At 40.2% G+C, this 23,104-nt stretch overlaps 1 protein-coding gene across 2 annotated transcripts in view; it reads right to left on the reverse strand.

Moving 5' to 3' along the window:
* CFAP54 (cilia and flagella associated protein 54) overlaps nt 1-23,104 on the reverse strand; it is a 301,163-nt gene that overhangs the window by 65,078 nt on the left and 212,981 nt on the right. For both annotated transcript variants that reach the window (XM_060164794.1, XM_060164793.1), the window contains 5 exons: nt 18,865-19,020; nt 17,523-17,628; nt 16,483-16,579; nt 11,715-11,813; nt 11,055-11,196 (listed from right to left, as the gene is read on the reverse strand). In XM_060164794.1, coding sequence (XP_060020777.1) covers nt 11,055-11,196; nt 11,715-11,813; nt 16,483-16,579; nt 17,523-17,628; nt 18,865-19,020 — 600 coding nt within the window. The remainder of the gene's footprint in view (nt 1-11,054; nt 11,197-11,714; nt 11,814-16,482; nt 16,580-17,522; nt 17,629-18,864; nt 19,021-23,104) is intronic.

Raw genomic sequence — 23,104 nt, forward strand, 5'->3', positions numbered from 1 at the left:
CCTTCTCTTGTGTTTCTTGCCTAGAGAAGTTCCTTTAGCATTTGTTGTAAAGCTGGTTTGGTGGTCCTGAACTCTCTCAGCTTTTGCTTGTCTGTAAAGGTTTTAATTTCTTCATCAAATCTGAATGAGATCCTTGCTGGGTAGAGTAATCTTGGTTGCAGGTTTTTCTCCTTCATCACTTTAAATATGTCCTGCCAGTCCCTTCTGGCTTGCAGAGTTTCTGCTGAAAGATCAGCTGTTAACCTTATGGGGATTCCCTTGTGTGTAATTTGTTGTTTTTCCCTTGCTGCTTTTAATATGTTTTTTTTGTATTTAATTTTTGATAGTTTGATTAATATGTGTCTTGGCGTATTTCTCCTTGGACTTATCCTGTATGGGACTCTCTGTGCTTTCTGGACTTGATTAACTATTTCCTTTGCCATATTAGGGAAGTTTTCAACTATAATCTCTTCAAATATTTTCTCAGTCCCTTTCTTTTTCTCTTCTTCTTCTTGAACCCCTATAATTCAAATGTTGGTGCGTTTAATGTTTTCCCAGAGGTCTCTGAGACCTTCCTCAGTTCTTTTCATTCTTTTTTCTTTATTCTGCTCTGAAGTAGTTATTTCCACTATTTTATCTTCCAGGTCTCTTATCCGTTCTTCTGCCTCAGTTATTCTTCTATTGATCCCATCTAGAGTATTTTTAATTTCACTTATTGTGTTGTTAATCATTGCTTGTTTCATCTTTAGTTCTTCTAGGTCCTCGTTAAATGTTTCTTGCATTTTCTCTATTCTATTTCCAAGATTTTGGATCATTTTTACTATCATTATTCTGAATTCTTTTTCACGTAGACTGCCTATTTCCTCTTCATTTGTTAGGTCTGGTGGGTTTTTATCTTGCTCCTTCATCTGCTGTGTGTTTTTCTGTCTTCTCATTTTGCTTATCTTACTGTGTTTTGGGTCTCCTTTTTGTAGGCTGCAGGTTTGTAGTTCCCGTTGTTTTTGGTGTCTGTCCCCAGTGGCTAAAGTTGGTTCAGTGGGTTGTGTAGGCTTCCCGGTGGAGGGGACTAGTGCATGTGTTCTGGTGGATGAGGCTGGATCTTGTCTTTCTGGTGGGCAGGTCCACGTCTGGTGGTGTGTTTTGGGGTGTCTGTGGACTTATGATTTTAGGAAGCCTCTCTGCTAATGGGTGGGGTTGTGTTCCTGTCTTGCTAGCTGTTTGGCATAGGGTGTCCAGCACTGTAGCTTGCTGGTCGTTGAATGAAGCTGGGTGCTGGTGTTGAGATGGAGATCTCTGGGAGATTTTCGCCGTTTGATATTATGTGGAGCTGGGAGGTCTCTTGTGGACCAGTGTCCTGAAGTTGGCTCTCCCACCTCAGTGCCACAGCACTGACTCCTGGCTGCAGCACCAAGAGTCTTTCATCCACACAGCTCAGAATAAAAGGGAGAGAAAGGAAAGAAAGGGAAGAAAGAAAGAAAGAAAGAGAGAGAGAGAGAGAGAGAAAGAAAGAAAAAAAATAAAGTTATTAAAATGAAAAATATTAATAAAAAAACGGACGGATAGAACCCTAGGACAAATGGTGGAAGCAAAGCTATACAGACAAAATCTCCCACAGAAGCATACACATACACACTCACAAAAAGAGAAAAAGGGGAAAAAAATCATAAATCTTGCTCTCAAAGTCCACCTCCTCAATTTGAGATGATTCGTTGTCTATTCATGTGTTCCACAGATGCAGGGTACATCAAGTTGATTGTGGAGCTTTAATCCGCTGCTTCTGAAGCTGCTGGGAGAGATTTCCCTTTCTCTTTTTTGTTCTCACAGCTCCTGGGGGCTCAGTTTTGGATTTGGCCCCCCCTCGGCATGTAGGTCGCAGGAGGGCGTCTGTTCTTCACTCAGACAGGACGGGGTTAAAGGAGCAGGTGCTTCGTGGACTCTGGCTTACTCAGGCCGCGGGGAGGGAGGGGTACGGTGTGTGGGGCGAGCCTGCGGCGGCAGAGACCAGCGTGACGTTGCATGCGCGCCGTGCGTTCTCCTGGGAAAGTTGTCCCTGGATCCCGGGACCCTAGCAGTGGCGGGCTGCACAGGCTCCCCGGAAGGGGATGTGGATAGTGACCTGTGCTCGCACACAGGCTTCTTGGTGGCGGCAGTAGCGGCCTTAGCGTCTCATGCCCGTCTCTGGGGTCCGCGCTTTTAGCCGCGGCTCACGCCCGTCTCTGGAGCTCCTTTCAGCAGCGCTCTTAATCCCCTCACCTCGCACACCAGGAAACAAAGAGGGAAGAAAAAGTCTCTTGCCTCTTCGGCGGGTCCAGACTTTTCCCTGGACTCCCTCCTGGCTAGCCATGGTGCACTAGCCCGCTTCAGGCTGTGTTCACGCTGCCAACCCCAGTCCTCTCCCTGCGCTCCGACCGTAGCCGGAGCCTCAACTCCCAGCCCCGCCCACCCCGGCAGGGGAGCAAACAAGCCTCTCGGGCCGGTGAGTGCCGGTCAGCACCGATCCTCTGTGTGGGAATCTCTCTGCTTTGCCCACTGCACCCCTGTTGCTGTGCTCTCCTCCGCAGCTCCAGCTCCAAAGCTTTCCCCCTCCGCCACCCACAGTCTCAGCCCGTGAAGGGGCTTCCTAGTGTGTGGAAACCTTTCCTCCTTCACAGCTCCCTCCCACTGGTGCAGGTCCCATCCCCATCCTTTTGTCTCTGTTTATTCTTATTTTTTTTGCCCTACTCAGGTACATGGGGACTTTCTTGCCTTTTGGGAGGTCTGAGGTCTTCTGCCAGTGTTCAGTAGGTGTTCTGTAGGAGTTGTTCCACGTGTAGATGTATTTCTGGTGTATCTGCGGGGAGGAAGGTGATCTCCGTGTGTTACTCTTCCGCCATCTTCCCCTCGTCCAGATGTGTAAATTAAAATTAAATCTTCCCTTCCTACTACATTGACAAAGGTTTAAAAAATTTTATAATATACCTGTATCAACAAAGGTATGGGGAAAAATGACCTTTTATTAATTACTGGCAAGAAAACAAATTGGCATAACCTTTATGGAAGGTGTTTTGCAAACCTTATCAAAATTACAAATGATTCTACCCTTTGATCCAGAAATTTTCCTTATGGGAATTGACCCAATCAATATACTAGCTTATGAACAAAATTTTATACATATATAATTATACATATACTATATATATAAATCACATACATATGACATTTATAAATATACATATATATCATATATGTGTAAAACTTTGTACATAGGTTAGTATATCTATTGGGTCAATAGATATATATGTGATATATATATATATATATAATCATATATAGATCTAGAGCAAATTTTTATGTAATAGCAAAAGGGTAGAAACAACCTAAATATCTATCAAAGGAAGACTAATTATGGTGCATCTTTATAAAGATTATGCAACAATAAAAAGAAGCTACGTATTGATTTGAAAAGAACTGCCAACAGATACACTTACATTAGGTTGAAGAAAAGCAATGAGGAAGGAGCATAAAATTATGCATACTAATGGTTATACTGTTATTTGTTTGTTGTTGTTGTTGTTTGTTTGTTTTTTTGCAGTACACCGGCCTCTCACTGTTGTGGCCTCTCCGGCTGCGGAGCACAGGCTCCAGACGCGCAGGCTCAGTGGCCATGGCTCACGGGCCCAGCCGCTCCGCGGCATGTGGGATCTTCCCAGACCAGGGCACGAACCCATGTCCCCTGCATCGGCAGGTGGACTCTCAACCACTGTGCCACCAGGGAAGCCCTATTATTTGTATTTTTAAGGGAAAAATATATCAGTGTATTAGTGTGCACCATACTGGTTCACTCAACATTTTTCCTAATCTCTGAACGTGCTTACCTATATTGAAGAAGTTGCAGAGATAAAAATCCCATTTCTGAGGTTTCCTTGCAGCTAGGGCCCTGGATGAGATTTAGGTATCACCAATTCAGTGCATTCATGAAAGACCTGAAGTTGGCACTGTGCTAAGTGGTGCGGAAGACAAGAGTCAAAGCATCTTTTGCTTGTGTGGATTCTGGCAGAGGTGGTGCGGTTGGTGAGGCTGCAGCTAGAGCAGAGTCTTCCTACTTTGCAGGCAGATTTCTGATTCTACAGCTCCCCTTATGCTATGGTCTGAACGTTTGTGTTCCCACCCTCCTGAAATTCGTATGTTGAAATCCTAACCCCCCAAAATGATGGTATTAGTGCCTTTATAAAAGAGGCTCCAGAGAGCCCTAGCCCTTTCCACCATGTGAGGACAAAGCAAGAAGGCACCATCTATGCACCAGAAAGCGGGCCCTCACCAGACACTGAATCTGCTGGTGCCCTGATACTGGACTTCTAACCTCCAAACCTGTAAGAAATACATTTCTGTTGTTTATATATAAGCTACCCAGTCTGTGGTATTTTCTTACAGCAGCACGAACAGACTAAGACACTTTATAAAACAAAAGAAAACAAAAACCTGCATTCCCTTGGTGATCCAGTTATGTATGGCTTAGTCATTTCTGGATGCTCAGCCTGGAATTTGTTTCTTTAGCCCTCACAGGGATTTTGAAAGTCCTTTAATAAACCTCCTCCTGCTTAAACGAATCGGAGTGGATTCTGTCCTCTGTAACAGAACCTTGACAGTTTGTATAAGCATGTGATATCTCTGCTAGAGAACACAGGAAACCAATTGTGGTAGGCAGAATAATGGTTCCCTAAAGATTTCCATGCCCTAATCCCCAGAACCTGTGAAAATGTTAGGTTACAGGGCAAAGGAGAATTAAGGTTGTAGATGGAATTAAGGTTGCCTGTCAACTGACCTTGAAATGGGGAGATTATCCTACGTTATCCATGTGGGCTTAGTGTAATCATAGGGGTCTTTATATGTAGAAAAAGGAAACAGAAGACTGAGTGTATCAGAGTCAGAGAGACTGAAGATGCTACTCTGATGGCTTGGAAGCTACAAGAAGGGGCCACAAGCCAAGAAACTCAGGTGGTCTCTAGAAGCTGAAAAAGCTTAGGAAACATTCTCCCCCAATGCCTCCAGAGGAATGTAGCCCTGCTGACACCTTAATTTTTAGCCCAGTAAGGCCTATTTTGGACTACAGAACTCCAGAACTGTAAGATAATATATTGTGTTGTTTTAAGCCACTAAATTTACGGTTGTTACAGCAGGAATAGGACCTTAATATTCTGACAACACTGACTGCCTCTGGGGAGGAGAACTGAGGCACTTGCAGAGAAGATGGAAGGGAGACATTCTCTCCATACCCTTATATGACTTTTGAGTTGTGATTCTTGAAAATAAATTACCTATGCAAAAAATTGAACTAAATTAAAAGAAAAAAAGGACCTCGATACATATTTGGTCAATGCCATTTGGTCTTTTTTTTTTTAAGATTTATTTTTGGCTGTGTCGGGTCTCAGTTGCGGCATGCAGGATGTGTGTTGAGGCATGTGGGTGGGATCTTTCGTTGCGGCACACGGGCTTCTCTCTAGTTACGGCATGTGGGTTGTCTCTCTCTAGTTGTGCGAGTTCCAGATCATGTGGGCTCTGTAGTTTGCGGCATGCAGGCTCCCTAGCTGAGGCGCACGAGCTCAGTAGTTGTGGTGTACGGGCTTAGGTGCACCGCGGCATGTGGGATCTTAGTTCCCTGACCAGGGATCAAACCAGCGTCCCCTGCATTGGAAGGTGGATTCTTTACTAATGGACCACCAGGGAAGTCCCTGTCATTTGGTCTTTAACGTCACAGAGAAAAATTAAGGCCAGTTCAATTTCTGTTCCTTTGTAGAAGGTCTTTTTCTGACTGTTTACAATTTTTTTCTTCCTCTTTATAATCCAAAAATGATGCCAAAATTTGTCCAGGTGTCATCTGTGCTGTCTTTAAATTTATCTTCAGAAGAATTTCTTGGAGGGACAGTCCCTTATACCCTGCATTGAAGAGTATCCCTTTGCAACAGTTTCCACTATCCCCAGCCAGATCTGCATGCTTTCACTGGTTCTGGGCCAGTATTTATGCTTATTTCCCTGCATCATTCAGGAGGTGTGAATTCCAACCTCACAGTCTTAGGTGGTTTCTGACTTCTCCCCTGTGGATGCTTTTTGGCTCTCACTGGGCACTTGGCATGTTGCTCTGCAGCTACGCAGGCCAGTGGGCAGCGTACATCTAGTCCTCAATTTGTGGACAAGCCCTCTCTGAACGCCAGTGTTATGCAGTTAGCTAGGTTCTGACTTCCCCTACCTGCGGGGCCCTCTTTCCAGACCACTTCTTTCACCAGGCATTCAAGTCCGAGCCCTGGCTGTTCCTGCTCCAGTGACTGCTCAGCTGCAGCTCTTGCTTACAATTTCTCATTTTACTTTGGTGACTTGGGATCTCCCTTTCCTGATTTCATGCTCAGCTATAAATTAAAACAATTTTGGTTCTATTTTATCCAGCCTTGTAATAGGTTTGTATTGGGGAAGGCAGAAGTATCTTTCATGCCAGCTCAGGCCAACAGGTTGACCAGAAGTATCGATTCTGCATTTTGATTTCCTGGTAAAACTTATTTATCACACCCAACACAACGATCCAGGGCACTGCCTTTAGAATTGTATAGATGAGGGTCTATATTAGCCGTGAACCATCACCCAGAGTTCAATACCTCTCCCAGCACCTTGCCTCATTTAATAAATGTGCATAGTGACACTCTCACAGGACTTTCCTAAAGGATAAATGAAATCACACAAGCAAGCACCAGCACACAGCATCAGGAGTGACTGCTTAGGCTCTGCTAAGAGTTTCAAACCATCTTATTAGATTTCCTTTGGTTCCTTCAAGGGTCAATCTTCCTCTGAGCCTTCAGGATAGCATCCCATTGCGTTCATGTGGCAATATTTTCTCACATGTGCCATCTGTTGTTTCTTATTTTCTCACTGTTGACTCTGTCTAGAATAGGGTCTCTTCATGCCTTGTGTCTGACAGTAGAGAGTGGAGAACGTATGCTCTGCCTTTGGTCATGGTACCGTCCTTTCTCAGATTTACATGATCCAAGGGCAGAGCTCTGAGTGGAACATCTAGACTCTTGCAGACATCGGCCCAGGACAGCTCTGCTTCGCTGAGGATGGTTCTAATCATACCCTCATTGTATGAATTGCTGACACTCTGGATTGATACAGCACATATACACACACATGCTCATACACACACACACACAAAATCACTGTTGTAAGCATGCATGATTTATCTCCATTCTCACCTGTACATGGTTTAATTATTCAGAATTTGAGGATATAATGTGTCTCCCTAGTTCCCCACCACTATGGGAAATTGTGTCTCAGAGGAATAGAAAAAGCCAAGAGAGCAGTAGAGGAATGACATCCCAGTTTTTAGTTGGCATTGACCCATGTCTCTGAGCCAGGGGCAAGGCAGTATGGGAAAGACAAATCATATTTTTTTCAGGATGGACGGTTTTCTCTGTTTCAAGAGGCAAAGCATGTACTCGTTGATTCTCGGTCAGTTGATTCTCAGTTCTGCTCCATAGATCTCTATGTTCTGACAGTACGTTCATCAACATTGATTTTTGGCATGACACGTATTTATATTTTTCCATATATCAAGTGTATTTAGTTGTGAGAGGCTGCATCCGGAACCACTAATCCTAAATATTGCTTTTAATTCAAAGTGTATTATAGAATTTAATAATTTTTAATCCTAGCTGAATTTTTTATTAAGCCCACAGGAAAATCAAGACAAAAAGATGGTGTATATTTGAATATAACTGGGCCCAAAGTAGACATGGAGTAAATGGTTTTTTGCATTCAATCTATATATGGTCCCAGCATCATTTCAGGGTCTCTATTCCTACAAGACAATGTAAAAGAAACCTCAATAAATTGGACCAGCTACAACACTCAATTCTCTTATTGTTCTACAGACATCATACAATTGCTCTCTGGTTCTGGCAAGATGATCTATATTCCATCCTCCACACGTGACTGGTCTATTTTGTCACCATGCTTCTCTGATTGTCAACTGCTCTGCTGAGAAGATGAGCTCCCCCTCCTATCTGGTATCCATGCCTCCAATTCATTTGTATCTGCCCCACATGTACTTCTTCCAGAAAAAAAAAAGTTCCTCATAAACTCATATGCCCACCCCACCTGTGTCCAGCTTTAGATTAAACTACATTAATCTGCCTCCACTAATTAATATGGTCCTCTTAAAAGCTGCATTTATATAATTTCAAAGTAGATGCCTGTTCTGATGGCCAAAAACTGGAAGCTCGTGGAAGGCAAGACCCACTCCTTGGTGTGTTCTGTGACTCCTCCCTCCCTCTGGACAGAAATATCTGGTACAGGGCTCTGCACACAAAAACAATGAATATCATTTACCACATCGTGTACAGGTCAATGCTAGTGAAGGTAAATCACTGAGGGGGTTTTCTCCTGCATGCTAATATATGCTAATGCAAGGAAAATCAAACAATTTTAATTTGTTATTGTTGCCCTTTAGCGATTCATTATAATATGAACCTCACTGCCATCTGGGTATTTGCAGCCATCAGTTGGGGATTCAATATTTCCTTCCAACCCAAATACTGAAGTGAGGGAAATCATAACATGAATTAATGATCAGTCTGCTAGGAAAATACTGGAGGGCAAAATTATTATTCTTAAGGCAAAATACAAAATGAATTGGACTTTAAAATTTGGTCATTTCAAATTACTATCTTGGTACAACAGTAAAGGAGTGCTAATGGTACAAAATGAAAACTGAAAATTGGAAGATGCTAGGAAAACCACTGAAATAGAAAAGTAAAGCATAACTTCTAGTAATAAGCAGAGCTGAGATGAAGACTACCTGCCCATATGGATCAACTAAGATCATCTGGTTAGGGGATGCCATTGCCCATGGGTGACATTACTAACTGATCACCGCAGCACCTTTTCCAGTGTTTCCATACAGAAGTTCAGAATTCTTCTCAGGTGGCTACCAGCCATAGATTGAACATGTCATAAGTGATAGTCTGGATTACCACTCCACAAACATTCACACCCCTCTTCCTTCCTCTACAGGCAGAGTCTAATTCCCTGCCTCACTGGTATTGGACTTGGCCATATGACTTGCTATGCCTAATGGGATTTAATGAGGCCTTTCTTAGGCCTCAAGTGTGCTTCTGTGCTTGGTCTTGGTCTTGTGCTCTGGTTTACACCCTGAGAACAGCAGGCCCCAGGTAGCCACAGCCTCTTTAGCCTGGGTCTCATAACAAATGTACACAGAGTACACCAGAACTCAGCCTGCAGCCTGAAGCAGAACACATGAGACAAGTAAGAGAATGAAGTCATGTTGTTCTAGCCACTGAGTTTTAGGGTCGTTCGGTACACAGTATAATTTTGCCAGTAACTGATTAATACAGCATTTTAGGTGAAACTTATTTATCCCTGGCCTAAAAACTGGTAAAACAAGAAAATGTCTAGGACAAAGTAGACAGACGTTTCAGAGGTAATACGGGGCCATTATGAAAAAGAAATAGCCATGTTGGAAGCCATGTTCAGCCACGTTGAATCACAGTCTTAAGGTTTTCAGATTTTAGTCTTATCCATAAATAAATCTAATTCACACAGCCTTCAGATTAGGACAAATGAGGCTGAGAGAAATTAAATGGTTTGACAGGATCGAGGTATAAGTTGAACCCTCTTCATTATTAATATTGCATTCTCTTTGTAGCAAAACAATAATGTGTGCTTCTAAGAGGACTGCCTTCCTGGCATTCTGAACCAGGGAGAACTGAGTTGACAAGCAGTGTCAAGAGAAAAAAGCGGCGACCAGCCCCTGCTGCCAGACTGCCCTGCTTTGTCCCCTGGGAGCCTATCTATGGGGACTCTAAGGAAGGCCATGCACCCAGTCTGAGATCCAGGCCACGGTCCGGAAATCTGATGAAGCAAAATCCTACTAGGCATGAAGGCAATAAAAATAAGGAAACAATACCTTGGCATAAAAATCCATCTGATGGTTTAACCTCAGGGCAAACCATTTTCAGGTTGGAAAATAGTCTGGGCCACCTATTCTTCAGGAGAGAGTCATGAAGGAGATGATTTCAGACACGAACTCTTCAGCTAAGGTTGACTTAACCTTAACCAGCAGAGTAAGCTACTGCGTATAGGTGTGATTTCAGAGGCTTTAGGAAGACTGTTCCCACCCCCAGCAGGTTAAAGTTAACACTTTCATTCCCTTTGGCTCAATGCTCACCTAATGCCAAGCAAAATTAGATACTGTTATTCCTAAAATATCCTTCTGGAAGTAAGATTCCAGTACTTGGCTCCTTAGAACCTACCTAAGTGTTTAGCACACAAGAAGCACTCAATAAATATTTCTTGAATAAATGAAAGGGCAAACGCGTAAGTGATTGTTCAATATCTATGTTACTGCTGACCTGACTTAGAGGTTTACATTATAGTTTACTATCCAACAAAGGCGTCATAAGTAAGAAAAAACAGAGCAGTAAGGTAAAGTTTAAATTCCACTAGCCTCTCATTCATTCATTTAACAAATATTAATATCAAATGCCGGCTATGTGTAAGCAATGTGTGATTTTCTGTAGACAGAGCAGCAAATCAAATAGCTAAAGTCCCTGCTCTCAGGAAGCTGACAATAGTTTAATAAGAGAAATAGTTCAAACATGCACAGGCGCGCACACACACACACACACACACACACACAAATATAAAACAACTAATAGAAAGGACAGGGAGCCATATGAGAGTGTAAGAGTGAGTACACATTTCGGAAGATCAGAGAAGGTCCCTCAAATAAATAATCCCAAAAGGTCTCATTTGAAATGTGTGAACTGGAAAATAAACAGACATCAGGAAATACCATTTTTTTCACAGAGCCCTACATCTGAAATGCAGCAGCAGACGGAGTATCATGTATGTATGTACAGTGAGCTGAGGCCCCTATATTTTAGCAGCTAGATCCTAAGAACCCATCCTCTCCCAGAGGTTCCCCAAACTATTGTCCTTTTTAAATTAAAATCTCTATAATTAAACCTCTGAAACTTGATTACACATGACATATATTACAATTTTATAAAATGCCTAACATTCAAACATACCAAGCAAATAATCTGTGTACGAAGACAAAAGATCCATGGTGGCAAATTCTGGGATATTCGGTAATGCCTGTTGACTAACTTTATCAGTTTTATCATTTGTCTTTCCGATAAGTAGGTTGATTGCCAGCACAGCCTCACTGACCTAAAATTAATGCACAATTAGAGTTCATAAATGCAAGCTTTCTGATTCATAGATTATCCATTAGGTAAATAATGTGAAAAAGCAAATTCATAAAATAACATTTGGTACACATTAGGGAAAAAAATAAAGACAAACTGAAAAACAATATGTGATCCCCCAACATGTAGTATATACCATAGTCAAACAAATCATGACTGTTGACAATTTAATGAATAAATAAGTCATTTTGAATAGGCTACCTCCTGTAGCTATGACAGATACTTGCCAAAATGTGTGTCAAATATGTGCACATGTGTATCTCCCATTATTTTCATTAAAGAAAAGTGGAATCAAACCAAGTCTGGCTAATAGCGATTAAAAACACTACACATATAAAGAGCACTTCTAATCTTTCCAAAGAAACATCATTGGTGCAAATCCCAAAGAATGTGATATTTTCCTTTCTCTTGTATCAATACATTGTTTTGCCTTAACAGATGTGATGATAAAAAGAAGAGTTAAATAAAACTCACACCAACCTGTGCAGCAGCTCTTATTGCAATCCAGGCAAATAAACTGTGCATTTCAGATTTATTTACTGTTGGTTCTTTAACAGAACTATGCCTTCCGGGAAGAGCCTAAAAAATATGGCAAATGTTTTATGATAAAGATAGATAAAGATATCATAAAGTTTCGTGATAGATTTTCTCATCTTCTGAAGATGAGATTTTAGTGGAACACTACATGGCCATTAAGTGTAATAATGTATATTCAACTATTGACATGAGAAGGCATCCAAACTACCTTAAGCAAAAGAAAAGTATAGGTTACAAAACAGCATATGCACAATATGATCCCGTTTTCTAAAAGCTAGGTACACACATATGTTCCCTGTATACACAAGCAGAGAAAACTGTCAACAGTGGTTACCCCAGGTTTTAAGGGTAATTTAATTATTTTTATCTTTGTGATTTTCTAGATGAGCTTACATAATTTGAATAAAAATAGACACAAACTGCATTTTAAGTAAATGTTATTTACCATCTTAATAGAGGATCTAGAAATTGAATATATCTTGTGTGTAAAGACGTCAGAAACAAGAATATTACTTAAAGGTTTTTGATAGGTATTTGCTATCAGTTTTCTAACTACAAAACTATTAAAGGGATGACTGTAATCATAACGTTCCACAGAACAGCAAAAAGTGACAATGAACGGAGATATGTTTAACATGGGGCGGTGTGTGTGTGTGTTCAGTTTTTAAATATAAAAAAGTCAATAGTACAGAAGTAAACAGAAACTCCACCAGCAACATAGTATCTGTTTTACATTTTTAAAGTATTAATAGTCAATTTTAAAGATTTAACTGATCTGTAAAAACTATTCAATTAGATTGCTTGTTCTAATTTTTGATGGTCATATTTTGGCCGATTTTTAAAATCTTCAACAAAACTCCAGAATAAAACAAGCAATAACAAAAATATCTTTCTTTTACTTCTGGCTATAAGCCTCCCAAGGAAAAAGAAATGCAATGAATAAAGCTAATGCCAGAGCATGAAATACAATGCACAAAGGTGGCCTGGCCCAGTTCAAGAGTTAAGCTTGGAGGTAGACAGATGATACCTGGAGAGATCTGCCCATGGGGAATCTAAAATCTAAGCAATATAGTCCTGTCCCAAATATGGAGAGCCCAGTCACCAACTGTAACAAAACTACTTAGGCTCTGGTGTAGCCATTGCCAGCTTACTGACTATATAAGCTTGGGCAATTCACCTGTTTAATTCTGGAAACAAGGTTAATAGGCATTGAGTGAAGAATATAGAATAACATTAAATAACTATATTGTAAGAACAATTAGTGACACACACATTCAAAAAAGAGAGCTCATTTTGAATTGAGAGGAAGGCTTTATTGAGGAGGGATTGAGAGGTGTTCAACATTGAGTAGGAGATACTAGCTTATGCAAACAGGCAAGAAAAAGAAAAAAAATGCATGTAGATAGGAAATGAAGAAGTTAAATTGTTTTTGTTTGCAGGAGACATGATGCTCTATGTAAAAACTTCCAAGATACACACACACACCCCTCTAGAATTAATAAATGTGTTTATTAGCAAAATCACAGGATACAAAACTCAATACTCATAAATCAACTGTATTTCTGTATACCAGCAATGAACAATCTGAAAGTGAAATTAAGAAAATACCTGTTCACAATAGAAATAAGCTTAACAAAAATGTACAAAATTTGTACACTGAAAAGTAAAAAAACATTTTGAGAAAAATTACTATCTAAATAAATGAAGAGAGAGTTCATATTTATGAATTGGAGGATTTGACATTGTTAACATGCCAACTGTCCACAAATTGATCTATAGATCCAACACAATGTCTACCAAAATTCTGTTAGTTTTTTGGCAGAAACTGACAAGCAGATTCTAAAGTGTATATGAAAATGCAAAAGACTCAAAGTGAAAACAATATTGAAAGGGAAGAAAATAACTGGAGGGCATGTACTTTCCAATTTCAAAAAACTTACTACAAGCCACACAGTAACCAAGACAATGGATACTCACATAAAGGTAGGTTTATGGATCAATGGAATAGAATTGGGAGTCTAGGAATAAATATTTATATTTATGATCAATAAACTTTTTGACAAAGGAGCCAAGGCAATTCAGTAAAGAAAGATATTTTTTTCAACAAATGGTGCTGAGACAAATGGATATCTATGTGCAAAAATATGAATTTAGAGCCTTACCTCACACTTTACAAAAAAGATTAATTCAAAATGGACCATGGACTTAAACATTAAAGCTATAAAACTTTTAGAAGAAAACATACGAGAAAATCTTCAACATCTGGGGTTAGGTAAAGAGCTACCAAAACCACAAAACATAAAAGAAAAAGATGATAAATTGGACTTCATTAAAACTAAAAGCTCTTTTGTTTCCAAAGACACGATTAACAGCATGAAAAGACAAGCCACAACTGGGAAAAATATTTGCAAATTATGTATCTGATAAGGGACATATATCTAGAATATATATTTAAAAATTCTTACAACTCAGTGATAAAAAAAGATAACCTGATTTAGGCTATGGGCCAAGGATTTGAAGAGACATTTTCCCAAAGAAGATATACAAATGGCTAATAAACACATGAAAAGATTTCAGTATCATTAACCATCAGGGAAATCAAAATCACAATGAATTATTACTTCATACCCACTAGGATGGCTATAATCAAAAAGATAAACAATAACAATTGTTATCAGGTATGTGGAGAAGTTGGAACCCTCATACACTGCTGGTAGGAATACACAATGGTACAGCCACTTTGGAAAACAATCTAACAGATCATCAACAGTCTAAACAAAGAGTTGACATTTGACCCAGCAATTCCATTCTTAGGTATACACCGAAGGAATTGAAAACATATGTCCACATAAAAAATTTGTATATGAATATTCAAAGCAGCATTGATCATAATAGCCAAAAAGTGGAAACAATTCGTATGTCCATCACCTGTTGAATGGATCAAGAAAATGTGGTATGGGCTCCCCTGATGGCGCAGTGGTTAAGAATCTGCCTGCCAATGCAGAGGACACAGGTTCAATCCCTGGTCCGGGAAGATCCCATATGCCGCGGAACAACTAAGCCCGTGTGCCACAACTACTAAGCCTGCACTCTAGAGCCGCGAGCCACAACTACTGAAGCCCGCGCACCTACAGCCCGTGCTCCGCAACAAGAGAAGCCACTGCAATGAGAAGACTGTGCACCACAAGGAGGAGTGGCCCCCACTCGCCGCAACTAGAGAAAGCCCGCACGCAGCAACAAAGACCTGCCAGTACAGCCAAAAATAAATAAATTAATTAATTAAAAAAAAAGATACACAGAAAATAATGATCATATTGTATAGAATTATACTATTCTTTTCACTCAAATCTTATTTGTTCAATCTCTTAATTAATTATAAACACCTCCCTAGAGAAGGCCCCAAAGGTGATACATTTCTATCCTAAAATCTTATTAATTTGCATTGCAAATTGCTATGGAAACAAATATTTTTGTTTTCTCTTATTGGACATAAAGATGTTTGTCACACCACAAAAGTAAGTTTTCTATGTAATCATTTTGATGAAAAAAAAAAAATAGCTGCTATCCATCTAAGGCAGCAACCGTATGAGTAGTTCAGCTGACTGAAAGCTTATTTGCCCAAAGGTTTTAAGTCATGTTTATGCTGCCTCAAAAATTAGAGATTTGACGTCAAAATTTTCTGGAAAGATTTTTTGGTGGGTCAGAGGATTATTTAATAAGAATGAAATATATAATGCCTACTGAAACTTAAAGAATAAAAAACTAGACATTTTTTATTAAAAAATGAAAACAAAGTTACTGGGTTCATCCACCTCCAAACCACCCAACCTCCTGCCCAGAGTATCTCACTCTGTCTGGATCCTTGGTACTCAAGTGTGGCCCACAGACCAGCAGCACAGGCATTACCCAGGAGCTCCTTAGAGGCCAAATCTCAGACCTCATCAGGATCACAGGATCCCTGGAGATGTTTCTGCCCCTTATTTGGAAGTGCTGCTTGAGGGAGTACATGCCTCTGCCACTCTTTGCACGCTCCCTCCCAGTCCATCAAATCCCACTTTCCAGCTCTTTCCAGCACAGTCATTCACAATCCCACCAACCAGAGTTATTTCCTAATCTTAAATTTCACCACCTAAAGCACCCCCCAGCCTTCCTTCACTTCTCTTCCTCCCACCTTTCTTCCTCTTGCTTTCTTCCTTTCCACGCTTATTATCTGTCTCCCTCCACTGAAGAGTAAGTGCATGGAAGCAAGCACTGAGTTTGTCTTGAACCTTGCTTTAACACCTTCCAGAGTACGGCCTGGGTCATAGTACGTGCTCAATAGATATGGGATGAATGAATGAATGACTCTTTTCAAAAGGTGATCTGTTTGCAAGCCACATCAGTGGTGAAAACCATACATGTCCATCTGCTTAACCAATATGTCATTTCCTGCAATCTCCTGATCAATACTAATGACTTAGAGTATTTATATACACCTACATTTCATGGATAACATTTTAACAGGCAAAAATGTCCACGTGAAATCTGTTTCCAGAGTCTTACGGAAAAATATCGAAGGAGGTATCTAAATATGAGTGTGAGCATTAAGTAATGAATTAATTTCTTCAAGTCACAAAGAAAAACAGTTTCTTTATTTCCATAGCACAGTGCTAGCAAAGTAAGCAAGTTCAAAGGCAACATACTTTAAATTTCTAATAAAATTGTTTGTTACCTTAATAAGTGTTGATGGTGATGCTGAAAGTTTGCTCTTTGGCTTCCTCATGTGCAAAAATAATAGGGCTATTTCGAGGTAGGAGTCTCTTATCAACCTAAAATGATACAGCATTGTACTTATTAGATAGCTCACCATTCATAATCATTTTGCATCTTGTGTCAAAAATTTCTGAGAGAATAAAAGGCAAAAATAGGCAAAACCAGCATCTGTTCCAAACTCATCCTCTTTTCAGAGCACTTGTGGCTTAGACACGGGCATCCTCCTTCCTACTGAAATTGAAAGCTCTTGAAGAGAGCTGAGCATTCTACCTTGTCCTGTGCTGGCAATACTCCATGCTATGACCACAATGCAGCTGAGCATCAAGACCATTCTGGAATATTCCAGCACACAAGGCACTAAAGAAGTGACAGTCAAGACTGGAGGAACCTGCCTGGAAAACCAGACCTCTCTCTCTACTGTCCTATGCTAATTATAATAAGTTCTAAAGAGACACATAGAGTTATGCTGAAAGCCGTGATTCGGTATGGGTTAGGTCTGTGTATTCACTATCAAACCTGTCAGGTGGGACCATTTAAATCAGTGCAGTTGTAATAATGCTGGCTTATTCTCCATCTTAAGGTGACTTTTATGCAGAATTGAGCTGGCCAGCCTTGGTACTGCTGAACCAGAGTGAATATTCACATAAATCCCTTCTAGATACAATTTCACATCTAGTGGAGGCTCCTGTAACCTGGGACTGACAGGATATCAATCTGAGTACAGACTAGAAGCGATTTACAGTCCAGTACATCACGATGCTAACCGCCATCATCAAGCATCACTGTAAACGAGGCCTTGGAGCAGAGCCAAGTGCATCAAGCTTGAAAAGGCAGTCAGTGAACCTGTTGCACAATGGATCCCAGTGAACTAGCCCTGCCGTGGGAAAAGGGTGCCCCAGTCGTCCCAGCCTTAAATAGTCAATGTACTACCAGAACACGAGTCTCAAACCCAAATGCACATTGTCATGATAATGGAAAGGTCTTTTTTTTTTTTTTTACCCTGAGTTTTGATCATGTCTCAAGCTTAGCTGTATAGCTTCAAATAGACTCTCAAGTTGCAAAGTTGGAGATTTCTCTTCCACCAATATTTGACATTCTATTTTGCCTGAAAGAAGAAAAGGATATACAAAGATGGTTTTTCCTTTTTCTATCATTTAGAACTTCAGAACAAATATTTTATGCAGGAAATTTGGAAAACTGAATGTGCTGTCCCTTTTGTCTGTCCGTCTCCTGTTTCTTGCTAGAAGGTAAGCCAATGGGGAAAGAGCTGTTGCTTCCTTCCCCTTTCCAGACACAACTGTTCTTATCATCTTACTTTCCTCTCCATTTCCTTACTTTGTGCTCCCACTTCCTCCTGTAGCACATTCCCTTTATCTAAATCCATTTTCTTCTTTCTTCTATCATTGCAGGTATCGTAGAAAACATCTTTGCTAAAAACAAACCCTAGAAAGTCAGCAAACGCTTGAAAACCAGCACGGATGATGCAAACACTCTCGTTTGCACACAGCTCCCACCCCTCATGGCGAGCCACAGCCTTCAAATGCAGGAGCTGGAATGGTACTTCTGTAGCAAGAAGGGCAGGAAAGGCAAATCTTACAATCACTATAAAAAGGATTCACAGTTTCCATGCAGCATATGCACAGGGCACAGAGCCACCTGGTGTTAAGTTCACGTCTGGACTTACAGATAGTTATTTACCCAGACTACACCTCATCTGCCAACGGGGATTGGTCATGCCTACCTTGTAGTGCTGTTGTAAGAACTGGCAATATGAGATGTAAAACACCAACTACAGTGTTTAGTATCTAGTAGATGCTCAATAAGTGATACCAATTGTCATCATCATTTTTCTCATGGCTAAAATAAAATTATATGAATGTATTATGCAAATGTGTTTGTATATAAGTTATATAGATTGCTATAGCTATTTAATTTAAATGGGTATGTATCTTTTATAGAAATTAGCTAAAATGCTTAGCTAAGTAATGAAATAAAAAAATATCTTCCAAGCATTCTTTAAGAAACATTATTCATAGCTAAATGGCTGATGCTGAGATTTTTGAGTCAAACATGAAACTTTGTGTAAGGAAGGTCAATTGCAATTATAAAAGAAACGAAAATGGAGTACTTTTTTCCTTTCTAGATATAAACTTAAAATACGCAGTGTTCTCTTTATCCAAAACTGAGTTTGGCAGAGATACCAAGGTGTTTGTCATCACCAAGCCCTTTGTAAAATCAGTATTTTGTATAATCAGTGACCAGAGTTTTAAGAAGCCTTTTGTTCATGGGAAAAAAATAATCCTCAAACTTTATCATAGTTCTGACCCTAAATACATCTTACCTTTCTGAAAAAAGATTTCAGCTTCCACCTCTTGTTCTTCTGTTCCTGATGCCTTGGCGAGCTTCAAAGCTATTTCAAAAAGATGAAGGGCAGGTAACCACTTTGAGGGATCCTTCTTTTTACTGGTATAATATACTTGCTTGGCCACTGTATCTCCTAAAAGAAAGACAGTTGTATGAAGAGAGAACAATAGATATACAGTATTCATAACAAACCTCCCAGGTACCAGACTTCTCTCACAGTAGGTACAATTGAAGAACTCTGGGAGGGAGTTCCCTGGTGACCTAGTGGTTAGGATTCTGGGCTTTCACTGCAATGGCCAGGGTTCAATCCCGGTCAGGGAACTGAGATCCCACAAGCCCTAAGGCATGGTCAAAAAAAAAAAAAAAAGAAGAACTCTGGGGGTCTTTAGTTCTTAGCATTGAAGAAATGCTTTAAAGAAACACAATACCCAAATGTATCAATGAACTATAAACAATAGACCTTTGAAACTTTGTCTTTGATAAATTTCAACATTTTCTCATTTTTAAAATGAAGGATAGTATACCTGAAACTAACACAACATTGTAAATCAACTATACTCCAATAAAAATTTTTTAAAGATAAATAAAAATAAAATGAAGCCTCTTTCAGTTCTAAAGTTTCATAGTGCTCTACATAACAACTTCTGTGTTCCTAAGATGAGGTTGTTAGTAGGGAAACAACTGGAAGTTTTATGTAGTTTTATGTTGTTACCAATAAAATTTGCATATATTAATAGGCAGTAATTTCTATTCAGCTCTATAGCGGTTGCTCGCATTGCATATTTTGTCATCCCAACTAGTTGGCAAACCCATTATGGACAAAGGCCACATGTTATACTTCTTATGCGGTCCCATCACTACTTAACATAATGAAGGATTGTTGCATTGTTGAAGAGGCATTAGATTTAATTTCTAATCACCTCAAAGACAAGACAGACATTTATTTGACAAATATTTTCTGAGTGCTTAGGCACCGGATAAAAAAACAAGAAAATTGAAAAATAAGAGCTAAGTTTCACTAAGTACTTCCTACATGCCAGGTACCATCCCAAGTACTTAAGCATTATCTCATGCAGTACTCCCAACTCTGAGTAGATACCATTATTATGCTCATGTTACAGAGGAAAAAGCAGTGGCACGGTGACGTTTAAGTAACTTGCCCAAAGTCACGTGACTAGTAAGTAGCAGGGCTGTGATCTGAACCTAGGCAGTCCAGCTCCAGGGCCCATACCCTAAACCATGACACTGAAGTAACCCCTTAAGAGAGAGACCGTGGAGCTTAGTGTCCAACAGGGAATGAGAACGGCCAGACAGGTAATCAAAACACGGTGTGGTTGACTGTGTGGCAGTGAAAGCACAGGACACCGTGGTAGCAGGTTACAGGAGCCCTGGCCAGACCCGGGAAAGGTCAGGGATGCCTACCCAGAAAATACAGCTGTCAAGGCCGGCAGGTGATGATCACTTTATCTTTTGGTAAGTTTAATAAAGAAGAAAAACGTTGAGATAAAGAGTAAAAGGCAACTAGGGGGGAAACTGCATTAATAGAATAGCTTAACAGGCACAGTAGAGCAGTATGAACAGAAAGGCAGTGTAGGATTGCAGAAGGATACAGCTGCTGAGTCGTAGCTGAAATGCTGGGTACAAGCCAGTCATTCGTGCTACCGTGTCATCTGAGGCTTTGAAAAAGTCCCTACATGCCTCTGAGCCTTGAGGCAGCAGAACTAGAAAATATCTGAGGTCCCTTCAAGTCCTGAAAATTTTAAATCCAAGATGCCATGCCCTATAACGAGTTTTCAGGAAACCTAGGACGTTTTGTAAATATTTAGTTCAGGAATGTGCTATATGAGTGGGAAGACAGTAGAAAAAGTATCTTTCTCTCCCCCATCCCCGGCCCTTTATCCAGGGAGAAGTTACAGAGACCTTCCTCTGGACAAGGCAGGATGGTAGCACTTTACTGAGAAAATGGAGATGAAGAAATTGAAGCCTTGCTTCCCCGGGGCTTCCTAGGAGAGCAAGGAGGCCAGGCATGGAACAGTGAGAATAGCTGACACCTACAAAGCTCTTAGAACAAACTAGCTGACCTTCTAAACATGTTACATATTCCACTCAATTCACCCCAGGGAGACTGGTACCTTTCTTATTTACATTTTACTAGAAAGGAAACTGACACACAGAGAAGTTAAATGATTTCCTCAAGGGAACTGGACCAGAATTCTTTCTCCAGAGTCCATGCTCTTAAACCCCAACAATTACCAACTGCAATTAGATCTTAGGCCAGAAGGATATGCTAATACCATTTGTCCCATACAGTCTCACATCTCAATACATCTCCCATTCTTTATTTTTTTTTTTAATTCTCTTTTCTGGGGTCATGTTTCATTTTTTAAATTAATTAATTTAATTTATTTATTTATTTTTGGCTGTGTTGGGTCTTCGTTGATGTGTGCCGGCTTTCTCTAGTTGCGGCGAGCGGGGGCTACCCTTCGTTGTGGTGTACGGGCTTCTCATCACGGTGGCTTCTCTTGTTGCGGAGCACGGGCTCTAGACATTCAGGCCTCAGTTCTTGTGGCTCGCGGGCTCTAGAGCGCAGGCTCAGTAGTTGTGGCGCACCAGCTTAGTTGTTCTGCGGCATGTGGGATCTTCCTAGACCAGGGCTCGAACCCGTGTCCCCTGCATTGGCAGGTGGATTCTTAACCACTGTGCCACCAGGGAAGCCCATCTCCCATTCTTATATGTCTTGCTTACTGTTTCAAATTATACTACAGCTGTTTATTAATACAAGACAAAAATATCAAGTCTTTTCATGTCATTGAGGCACTTATATACATGTACAATATGTACTATATATGGACTACATGCAAGACAGTGCTATATAATATAGTACTAATGTATAATAATAGTACTTGAATGATCTTCTAGATTTTTGTTAAAATTAGAAAAAGAATTGTTACGGAAATTATTGACTTTTCTCTCTCTCCTAACTAGATAATAGGCTCTTCGAAGGCAAAGATGATGACTCCCTGTTATATTCCCACTCCCCAGCACTATTCTTGAACCTTTCTTCACTCCTATTATACAATCAGTAATCTACTTTTTCAGCTAATAAGGAAGCTCTAGGTTCAGTCATTAATGGAAAAAAATAATCTTAAATAACCATGATGCTTATTTTTTGTTTGGTTTTTAAAAATAATCTCGAAATGTCTTTTTCTGTAAGAGGCTTTCACGAAGAAAAAGAATTTTTTTAAGTGGCTCTATTCTTGCAATGAAATCTATACTATCACTCTAAAGGAAGACTGTCAAGAAAGCATCAAATCAGATGATTTTATGCTTCATAATATTGAAGTGCTCCTTTTTGCAATAAACATCAACTCTGTGAAAAAGAAGTTGTGAAACTGACGTTGTTTTGACAGAAAAGTTGCTTTCGGTTTTTATTCTTTAAGTTGGTATTTAATATAATATAACAGAAAGCAAGCTGTTCTGCTTCAAGTGAGTCTAAAACACAGCAACAGTATTGCCACTGAGTGGTGACACATCTTCAAGATTAGTAAGGCAGGAAAGCAGAGGATACGTTTAACACAATCTGTACAAGTTAACACAATCTGTACTTTAAGTTCTTGTAGAAATCAAATATACTGGTAATATAACAAATTGTGGACCAAAGATACAGAAAAATAGCTCTCATGGGATCAGCGAGCTGGAAGGAATTCCAGAGGTCAGCTATGCCAGCCTAATTTCATAATGAGGAAACTCAACAATATAGGGGTGAACTGCTTTACCTATAGTAATAAAGTTCGTATCTGATGATGGTGATGATGATGAAAAATCATATCATAATAATGATCAATACTAATCATGAGGGGGAGGAGCAGAAGGGGAACAAGGGAAAAAATTGTGGGCAGGTGATGGTTTGAGCACACTTCTGTTGCCCTCCCTTCCCCACTCTAGTCCAAACACCTGCCTCTCCTGAGCTGAGCAGCTGCTGGTACAGGAGGCAAATGGGTCCCAGGAGGTGAGGGGTAATGTTTCAAAATGTGGGTTTTGTTATTATTCAAGTATGACAAGGTCAACAGGTCAGGAGATGACCGCCATCGAAAAGATAGTATTTTTGCTCACAGTTCTGAAGAGGAGGGAGGGCACACCATGCCACACAGGGAAGCACCAGGGTCAGTCAGGAGGTAGAAGGAGAATGGAGAAAACGTGGGCATGAGCCTTTATTG

Source organism: Lagenorhynchus albirostris, chromosome 11, assembly GCF_949774975.1.
Source record: "Lagenorhynchus albirostris chromosome 11, mLagAlb1.1, whole genome shotgun sequence".
Lineage (NCBI taxonomy): Eukaryota > Metazoa > Chordata > Mammalia > Artiodactyla > Delphinidae > Lagenorhynchus > Lagenorhynchus albirostris.